The 10,728-nt window shown below is 42.1% G+C and overlaps 1 protein-coding gene across 1 annotated transcript; it reads right to left on the bottom strand.

The window, feature by feature from the left end:
- Positions 1–5,549: 5,549 nt before the first annotated feature.
- Positions 5,550–10,090, bottom strand: LOC112222098 (rho-related GTP-binding protein RhoA-B). Its single transcript, XM_024384711.2, has 5 exons — positions 9,940–10,090; positions 7,900–8,057; positions 6,867–6,987; positions 6,507–6,637; positions 5,550–6,310 (listed from the first exon to the last, which is right to left on the bottom strand). The coding sequence occupies exons 2-5, from the start codon at positions 8,053–8,055 to the stop codon at positions 6,137–6,139; spliced, it is 582 nt and encodes a 193-aa protein (XP_024240479.1). The 5' UTR covers positions 8,056–8,057; positions 9,940–10,090; the 3' UTR covers positions 5,550–6,136.
- Positions 10,091–10,728: the final 638 nt, after the last annotated feature.

Below are 10,728 nucleotides of genomic sequence, written 5' to 3'. Positions count from 1 at the left end.
GGTTTGTAGGCCTCCTTGCTCGCACCAGCTTTTTCAGTTCTGCCCATACATTTTCTATAGGATGGAGGTCAGGGCTTTGTGATGGCCATTCCAATACCTTGACATTGTTGTCCTTAAGCCATGTTGCCACAACTTTGGAAGTATGCTTGGGGTCATTGTCCCTTTGGAAGACCCATTAGTAACCAAGCTTTAACTTCCTGACTGATGTCTTGAGATGTTGCTTCAATATATCCATCTAATTTTCCTCTCTCATGATCCCCATCTATTTTGTGAGTGCACCAGTCCCTCCTGCAGCAAAGCACCCCCACAACATGATGCTGCCACCCCCGTGCTTCACGGTTGGGATGGTGTTCTTCGGCTTGCAAGCCTCAACCTTTTTCCTCCAAACATAACGACGGTCATTATGGCCAAACAATTATATTTTTGTTTCATCAGACCAGAGGACATTTCTCCAAAAAGTACAATCTTTGTCCCCATGTGCAGTTGCAAACCTTAGTCTGGCTTTTTTATGGTGCTTTTGGAGCAGTGGCTTCTTCCTTGCTGAGTAGCCTTTCAGGTTATGTCGATATAGGACTCATTTTACTGTGGACATAGATACTTTTGTACCGGTTTCCTCCAGCATCATCAGAAGGTCCTTTGCTGTTGATTCTGGGATTGATTTGCACTTTTCGCACCAAAGTACGTTCATCTCTATGAGACAGAACGCGCCTCCTTCCTGAGCGGTATGATAGCTGCCTAGTTCCATGGTGTTTATACTTGCGTACTATTGTTTGTACAGATCAATGTGGTACCTTCAGGCATTTGGAAATTGCTCCCAAGGATGAACCAGACTTGTGGAGGTCTACAGTTTGTTTTCTGAGGTCTTGGCTGATTTCTTTTGATTTTCCCATGATGTCAAGCAAAGAGACACTGAGTTTGAAGGTAGGCCTTGAAATACATCCACAGGTACACCTCTAATTGACTAAAATGATGTCAATTAGCCTATCAGAAGATTCTAAAGCCATGACATAATTTTCTGGAATTTTCCAAGCTGTTTAAAGCCACAGTCAACTTTAGTGTACGTAAACTTCTGACTTCAAATAATAACCACACCAATTTGTAAAGGACAGGTGTAGGTTGTTTGTATCAAGTTTTGAATACACTACCATAAATGATCTCTGAGAAACTGACGAAAACTGACGAAAAGCTGAAAAGTGTTACAACCAACCCTGGTCTCTCCTAATAATGAGAGGTTAGGTAGCATGCCTTGGGGGTATGATATTTGTGCATCTCACTCATCCTTATTCATGATTCATTCAGGATTATCCCTAATCATTGTAGCATCCACATTAATGTAGAATTGTTGAGAAACAGATGCTATTCTTTTTTACAATAAAAGTGACTCCATAATGACACAATACATTGTGTACCATTAATTTCTATTGTGCACAAAATAATGTGAAACACAATGAAAACAAACAGAAAATGCATCCAAGAAATTTGTAGAGTCAAAAGCATGATGTAGTCATTGTGTTCTATGATTATGGAACCAAATGCATTCGGAAAGTACTCAGACCCATTGACTTTTTCCACATTTTGTTACGTTGCTTTTTTCTCTCATCAATCTACACACAATACCCCATATTGACAAAGCAAAACAGGTTTTTAGAAATATTTACAATTTTGTTTTTACATTTACATAAGTATTCAGACCCTTTACTCAGTACTTTGTTGAAGCACCTTTGGCAGCAATTTCAGCCTCGAGTCTTCTTCAAATCAAATAAAAGGTTATTAGTCACATACACATGGTTAGCAGATGTTAATGTGAGTGTAGCGAAATGCTTGTGCTTCTAGTTCTGACAGTGCAGTAATATCAAACAAGAAATCAAACAATTCCACAACAACTACCTAATAAACACAAATCTAAAGGGTTGGAATAAAAAATATGTACATATAAATAAAAGTATGAGCGATGACCAAACGGCATAGGCAAGATGCAATAGATGGTATAAGATACAGTATATACGTATGAGATGAGTAATGTAAGATCTGTAAACATTATTGAAGTGGCATTATTTAAAGTGACTAGTGACCAATTTATTAAAGTGGCATTTGATTTGAGTCTGTATGTAGGTAGCAGCCTCTCTGTTAGTGATGGCTGTTTAACAGTCTGACGGCCTTGAGATACCAGATGTTTTTCAGTCTCTCAAATCAAATCAAATTTATTTATATAGCCCTTCGTACATCAGCTGATATCTCAAAGTGCTGTACAGAAACCCAGCCTGAAACCCCAAACAGCAAGCAATGCAGGTGTAGAAGCACGGTGGCTTGGAAAAACTCCCTAGAAAGGCCAAAACCTAGGAAGAAACATAGAGAGGAACCAGGCTATGTGGGGTGGCCAGTCCTCTTCTGGCTGTGCCGGGTGGAGATTATAACAGAACATGGCCAAGATGTTCAAATGTTCATATATGACCAGCATGGTCAAATAATAATAATCACAGGCAGAACAGTTGAAACTGGAGCAGCAGCACGGCCAGGTGGACTGGGGACAGCAAGGAGTCGTCATGTCAGGTAGTCCTGTGGCATGGTCCTAGGGCTCAGGTCCTCCGAGAGAGAGAAAGAAAGAGAGAAAGAGAGAATTAGAGAGGGCATACTTAAATTCACACAGGACACCGGATAGGACAGGAGAAGTACTCCAGATATAACAAACTGACCCTAGCCCCCCGACACATAAACTACTGCAGCATAAATACTGGAGGCTGAGACAGGAGGGGTCAGGAGACACTGTGGTCCCAGCTTTGTTGTACCCGTACTCCTCCCATTCTTCTCTGGAGATCCTCTCAAGCTCTTTCAGGTTGGATGGGGAGTGTCACTACATAGCTATTTTCAGGTTTCTCCAGAGATGTTTGATCTGGTTCAAGTCTGGGATCTGGCTGGGCCACTCAAGGACATTGAGACTTGTCACGAAGCCCCTCCTGTGTGGTCTTGGCTGTGTGCTTAGGGTCGTTGTCCTGTTGGAAGGTGAACCTTCGCCCCAGTCTGAGGTCCTGAGTGCTCTGCAGCAGGTTTTCATCAAGGACCTCTCTGTAAATTGCTCTGTTCATCTTTCCCTCAATCCTGACTAGTCTCCCAGTCCCTGACGCTGAAAAACATCCCCACAGCATGATGCCGCCACCATCATGCTTCACCGTAGGGAATGTGCCAGGTTTCCTCCAGAAGTGACGCTTGGAATTCAGGCCAGAGTTCAATCTTGGTTTCATCAGACCAGAGAATCTTGTTTCTCATGGTCTGATAGTCCTTTAGGTGCCTTTTGGCAAACTCCAAGCAGGCTGTTATATGCCTTTTAGTAAGGAGTGGCTTCCGTCTGGCCACCATAAAGGCCTGATTGGTGGAGTGCTGCAGAGCTGATTGTCCTTCTGGAAGGTTCTCCCATCTCCACAGAGGAACTCTGGAGCTCTGTCAGAGTGACCATCTGGTTCTTTGTCACTTCCCTGACCAAGGCCCTTTTCCCCCAACGTGGTCTTTGGGACCTTCAATGCTGCAGACATTTTTTAGTACCCTTCCCCAGATCTGTGCCTTGATACAATACTTTCTCTGAGCTCTACGGACAATTCCTTCGACCTCATGGCTTGGTTTTTGCTCTGACATGATCTGTCAACTGTGAGACCTTATCTAGACAGGTGTGTGCCTTTCCAAATCATGTCCAATCAATTGAATTTACCACAGGTGGACTCCAATCAAGTTGTAGAAACATCTCAAGGATGATCAATGGAAACAGGATGCACCTGAGCTCAATTTCGAGTCTCATAGCAAAGGGTCTGAATAGTTATGTAAATAAGGTACTTCTGTTTTTTATTATTAATACATTTGCAAAAATTTCAAAAAAACTGTTTTTGTTTTGTCATCAATGGGTATTGTTTGTAGATTGACGAGGACATGTTTTTATTGAATCCATTTTAGATTAAGGCTGTAACACAACAAAATGTGGAAAAAGGGAAGGTGTCTGAATACGCTGTGAATGTTGTATCATTTTTATCATTTTAAATCCAAAGTGCGGGAGTACCAAAACAACATTAACATTTGAACTGTTCCAATACTTTTGTAGCTCACTGTATCTGTAAAGCATTTTGTAACATCTGCTGATTTAACAAGGTCTTTGTAAAATAAATTGTGTGATTAATTGATTGTCAGGTGACACTTTCCTTCAGCACTTGTAGGTGGTTCTCAACCTTTAAAGAAACTGTCCAGTGTTTCCAGATTTCTATAAAGTATGACCTTTAATTATTTACAATATGAGTGAAATAGTTTTCCTTCCAAAGAAAACAGTAATTAAGTATGTTAAAAGGCAGCTTTTCTGTGTTGGAATGGTGTGGGCATAAAATATTCATAAGAGTAGACCACTGACTGGCCAGCTCAGCCAATGACACCATGTTATATGAGGAAACAGCAAGCATTTTTTAAACGGTCTGTTTGGGATATGTGTTTTTCCTCCAATTTATGCTTTGGCCACGAGGCAACAAAATTATTTGGGTATGAGTTAACAGAATATGAACTGGGTGGTAAATTGTGGTAAATGGTCAATTGTGACCGACTGATAATATTGAGTAGTTATTTAGGATGCCAAGTGATTTGTAGATTAGTCTGTCTGGACACTCCTTTAAAGTCGGCTGCACCCTTTGGGCTTGTTCGAGTGGTAAACCGAAAGCAACCGACTGTAGACCAAAGTCGAGGAGTGAAGTCGGGGGAGGTGCACTCTGCGACGGCAGAGAGTCAGACACCGATGTGGTTTCCCAAAAGCACGGCTCAAAAAAGCACGCACGGTTGCGTGTCGCATGTCTCCAATCCCCATATCACACACTCACAAACTGACAAGTGTACATTGTACAATCAATTGGTTAGAGAACGAGCCTCATATCACATTAATTTGAACATATCCACTGAATACATGAATTGCAGCCAAGTTCCTGTTTCAGTCACATCATTGGTCACGTTCAGGTGTGTCAAACAAAAACACCCCAATGATTGGTTGACAATAGAGCCTCCCACAATGCAGGTGTTGGCTGCAGGAGGAAGTTGAAGAGCAACTGCAGAGATGTGCAGTCAAAACGTCATTACCTTTGATCACATGCTTTGTGCTAAGTTCAACATGCAGGCTGGACAATATTTATCCCCATAATGCAACACTTTGAAAGGCAGTGACCAAAGATGATCACCGAATTGACCAAATGTTCCACTCAAACACGCCCATTGACTTTGTCTTCCATGGTGACATGAGCATGCAAAACATTTGTTAGACCAATAAGTTCCAAAACTCTATGCCAATAACAGCTAATTTCCCCCTCCCCACTCAGATCACTAAGACAGTCCAATGAAAATGATTGCTTGAGAAACTACCCTTTGCTAAGAAACTGTTTCTTTTTGACTATTTTCATTGAGAACAATTATTAAAGGTACTTTTGAAATGATTTGATATATAGACAACAGCTGCACTGGACCATAACATCTCTGAAAAGCATCCTTGCACGACAAAGCAAATTGTAGCCCTTCAATTCCCACAACAAAAAAGGAAATGTGTTATAGAAAGTAATTTATTACACAATGTAACCAAGGCTAGTTTACAAATACAGTTCCAGTCATGTATGTGTATACATATGAATATACCCACGTCTTATATTTACAGATTTGCATACAACATGTTTTCCTGTTTATTCATTTCAACACTTACTTTACGGTTTCACATCCAAAAACTAAAATGATTTGTACATAAGAGACTTAAAGGAGTTCAGCCCTGTGTGTTCCAAACAAAGAAACGGCAGCCAGCCCAGAGTCCAGGCAGACAGAGCACTTGACTGGCAGTCCAGAGGCCAGCCCTTCTCACGACTGCCCCAACAACAGCATTTGGCAGGTGAAATTTAAATACTGATAAATGTTTACCATGACTTAAAAAAATAAGATGAGTAAAAACCAAACATCAACAAAAAAATTATACGTTCTAAGATCATCTCCCAAAGCAAGGACATGAGCTCCAACGGTCGGTCGGCAAGTGTGAGGGGGTCGGGGGGTTGGTGAGATGTAAACGGGTGCTTATCCAACCCCCTTTGTCCATCCACACACTTGCCAGAGCCCCTGGTACAGGGACTGAGTCCTGTCATGCAGTCTACAGAAGGAGACATTTATTGCTTTTCTTTCCTCGCCGGGCCTGTAGTGCCGCCCTGGTGGCCATCTCAAACACCTCCCGCACGCCATCCTTCGTCTTGGCCGAGCACTCCATATAGCCGAACGCTCCGATCCGGTTGGCCATGTCACGGGCCTCCTCTGGCTTCACTGGCTCCTACAGAGAGTTAAGAGGCACTGTCAGGACATCCAAAAAGCACTGACCATATCATGCGGAAAGAGTGACAGTTTAGGGTGAGTTTTCCCCGAAAGCTTTGTAGCCAACGTGGTCATTTTTTCTCTCATCCCAGTTTGTTTATAATCCAACGAGTTTGTAGAGGGAGGTAAAAAATGTGCCTGTCCTTTCTACGTACCTGTTTCATCTTGGCCAGCTCCCGGCGTGTGTGTTCATCGTTGCGCAGGTCCTTCTTATTGCCTACGAGGATGATGGGAACATTTGGACAGAAGTGTTTGACTTCTGGAGTCCACTTCTCTGGAATGTTCTCTGTACGGAATCAAAGGGTCAAGGGTCAGACAAGCACACACCAACACTCAGTACATTTGGGAAGATATGGGGTAGTGTACCGGAGGAAGGAGGTGTAGAAGAGCTATTGCTGTCCTATGCGTATTGGATGTGTGAGTGAGTACTTCACTAGTCAGACTGGGCTGAACAACCCACCTATAAAAGGAAACCTTGTGCGGATGACAGCAAGAGAGTGAGTGTGTAAGCTCACCCAAGCTGTCTGGGCTGTCAATGGAGAAGCACATGAGGATGACGTCAGTGTCGGGGTAGGAGAGGGGGCGAAGCCTGTCGTAGTCCTCTTGGCCAGCTGTATCCCACAGAGCCAGCTCCACCTGGTACAGAGTAGACAACCACTAATGTTAACCCTCATACAGATATGCTTGAAGTGGCAAGTGTATGTCAGCTGTTCTAGTGACTGGGTTAATCAGCAAACCTCTGGCAAGAGAAATAAACCATAGACAACCTTGGACACATTGATTCAGTAAAATGTACATTGTACAGTTAATGAAGTCTGCCTACCACAGACTTTTATGAACACACAGGAAATCAGGATAATTGGATATTACTTTTAGGTGTAGGCCAACTTCAATGAGGAATGAAAAGAGTACAATGTCAGAAAAACCAACTCCCAGCAAATCGGGAAAAATCACATCTCTGATAAGAGCCACTCTTTGAAAACGAATAACTGGACATTTCTTGAAGACATTCATCAGTGTGACACACTAAAGGGTTAATAGAAAGCTACTTGCCCTTCTCGGTTGTTAAATGGGGAAAGCAAATTAGAGCAAGACACTTCTACAAGTATGACATGACGTAAGCAGAATTCATTCAGCCTATCAAATCTAGATGTCCCAGATTTATAGCCGAGCCACATTGAGGCCAGGACACCTGGGTTTATAGCTCACACAGGCCGCAATATAATGAAGTGCCATAGGGTCTTACAATACAACTTTAGAATAAATATTCCTTACATCATTCAGAAACATATGCTGCACCTAATATGTTTCTATACCTGGTTAACTGAAGAAACATGTGCCATACCATTATACCCATCTGCCCCTATAGCTACAGATAAATGTAGCCCAATCGAGCCGATACCATGATAGCCAAGACCAGCACTATTAAACACAGTGAAGCGACCTTGAAACCCAGCTAGCAATTAGGGCTACGTAATTCACCTAACCTTGTTTACACCTTCAACTGAGAAATAAAACAAAGTATGTTGTTGAGTCTGTATTCATTACCTGTTTGCTGTCCACCTCAATGTCAGCCACATAGTTCTCAAAGACAGTGGGTACGTAGACCTCAGGGAACTGGTCTTTACTGAAGACTATCAACAGACAGGTCTTCCCACAAGCACCATCTCCCACAATCACCAGCTTCTTACGAATCGCTGCCATGCCTGAGAAGAGAGAAATAAAATCCATGAAGAAACACAAGCAAGCCAACAGCCTTATAATAAACAGGTTTTATAACTGCTGTGGTCTCAAATAGGATCAATGTAGTGGATTGACTGGACACAACACAATTGTGAAGATTCGCAAAGCTAAGTCACACTTGTATCCTCGAACGATTTCTCCCAGTGGGGCTTATTGAGGGAACACACTTGCCTTCAACACCTGAGGTTAAAGGGATAATTTACTTTGAACTTTAACCAGCTGGTCCTATCCATCCATGTCTTAGAAGACATCAACAACCAATGTTAACCAGGCTCTATCAAAACTGGCATGATCCAGAACAAACTGCAGGTATGGTATATGTTCTACACATGACACCGGTAATCGCCACTAATAACTGTTGAGTAAGTTTCCTCAGGTAAATGTGTGTGCAAGGAAATTGACAGCAAAGAGGGAAAGAGAATCAGCCCATCCATTCAGTGATCGTGTTGCTGCTCACTTTAAACTAGTTGCTGAATGTTAGGATTACAAGTCAGGACCGACAATGAATGGTGCATTCAAGGTGGAAAACATGCCCCATGTATTTTTAGACTGAGGGACATGTGTGACCGAACGCACCAACTCTGATGTACAGTCCTCAACTCTTATGTTTAGACTACTTCCAGAATAGGTCTTGACAACATTTAGCTAGTATTGCCATGTATAACCATGATACATTTGACTGGTTATTTGACTACCAGCACACTGATCCTGTGGACATCATGTGATTGTAGAAGTGAAGTATGTGCCAAAGCTGTATCCTAGTAATCATTAATGTGATGTCCCCAGTAGTCAAACGCCACATAAGATGGGTTCTCTGAAGCAGTCACATACAGGACAAAATCAGACAGTGGTGCACGGCAAGCAGCTTTTAGTTTCTTGGCTGACATTACATTAATTACTACTATAATACTGCTTAGGATAGACGGGCATTAAAGCTACTGTAACTATGTGCATTTTTGCCCATAGGGTGGATCATTCAAATGTTTAGGTAAGATGGCGTCAAAGCATCAACAGATGGCTGTTGTCCGCAGTATAAGGGCGGCCCCATTCACAACAAACTCACTTCGCTAGCTCTCTACCAGAAAAACAGTGTCTGGTCCATCTGAAGTGAAATTAAAATGGTCAACCCTAGACCGCAACTTGTCTAGCTAGTTAACCAACGTTACCTAAAATAAAGAGACGGATACTTGAAATCTATGGCCGGGCCAAACTAAGCCACCCAATCAGTCAAAGTTTTGTTTGTTATAGTTAGGTAGCGAGAAGAGTACTGTATAACCTTTGTTTACAGGATTACACGTTATAGTAAAAAAAGAAATAACCATAACTTCACTACTAGGACGCTACAGTAGCGTTAGCTACTTGACAAAACACAGTTAGCCAACGTAGCAAGCTAGCCAACTGGTCAGAATTATGGGGGCACCGTTGATGATGGTGGCTAACCGATAACGTTAGTTGTTGGCTAACTTGCTCTAGATAACAGCAACAAACTAACACGCCGGTTGGTTCCAAATACTGACTTGCTTCTGCATACGTTAACTACCTAAGAAAGTTAGCTGGTGGGGATACGGTAGGTTTCTAGCATAGCTAGTGTTCTGGCAATTTCTTTTGAAGAATAAAAACAATGGAGATCCTTTTCCAACGGTTACTGCTGCTAGCTAGCCAGTAGCTTGAGTCAGTGCGGACGCGGTATAACGTTACTACTATTGAGGTCGTCCTCTCGGGCTCGTTTCGAAATGCGAGACCGACGACGATGTACGGCCGGACCACTTTCTAACAATTTATCCTACCATTACACTCCACCAATGTTGTCATATTTCGATAAAAGTGTTTCAAAAGTAGTTGTACCTGTTGTTCAGATGGCTTGCAGTCTTTTTCCCAGGGCTGTCTTGCTTCGCCGTTAACCCTCGTTTCGATACAATGTTGAATTACTTTGCGTGTGCACGCGAGGGGGAGGGGTGGCTGGGACGAGCGTGAGCCACGCCTGCGCGTGCACGTCACTCGGTTTCGATGAGCATCCAAACCGTTTTGATTTGGTTTTTCAATAATAGCTGCATTCCAAAACTTTTTCCACACAAAATAAATGTTAGAAAGGACCCAAGAAGTGGGCAGATTATGCTTCCTTCCTTCGCATTGGGTCGTTCTACGAAAATGGTGGCTTTGCTGTCCCAGCCATAACCACCAGGAAAAACAGTTAAAAGTGTCAGATAATGACAAAGTATATTGTTAATAAAACATATGTAAGACAGTTAAATTGCAAACCATGTTTTGTATATATTTTAGAGTCGATGTTTAGTGACATATTTTGATTTTTTAAAAAGTGTTTTTTTTTCTCCCACTTTAAATGTCATAAAGCAAAATAAAGTTTAGGCTTTATGTTGTGACCTACTTAAAAACAAATATATATAAATATCAACTCATTATTGAAAATAATTTTGTGAATAGCTGTCCCTCAATTCCATGTCACTGGTGTAAACACTGAGGGGTGTTACCCTTTATAAAATGCACCACTTTGAAAAGATTCAACCATTTGGCAACTTTTTCCTGGGCCAAAGGTTAATTGGAGCCAGGGCTGTTTTGAAAAGCACTCTGTTTGGCAAGTTCTTCCTGGGTCAAAGGTTCATTGGAGCCAGGTCT

This window comes from Oncorhynchus tshawytscha, linkage group LG22 (assembly GCF_018296145.1).
Source record: "Oncorhynchus tshawytscha isolate Ot180627B linkage group LG22, Otsh_v2.0, whole genome shotgun sequence".
Taxonomy (NCBI): Eukaryota; Metazoa; Chordata; class Actinopteri; order Salmoniformes; family Salmonidae; genus Oncorhynchus; species Oncorhynchus tshawytscha.
The sequence above is the reverse complement of the archived record's forward strand: the minus strand, read 5'-3'. Positions and strand labels throughout refer to the sequence as shown.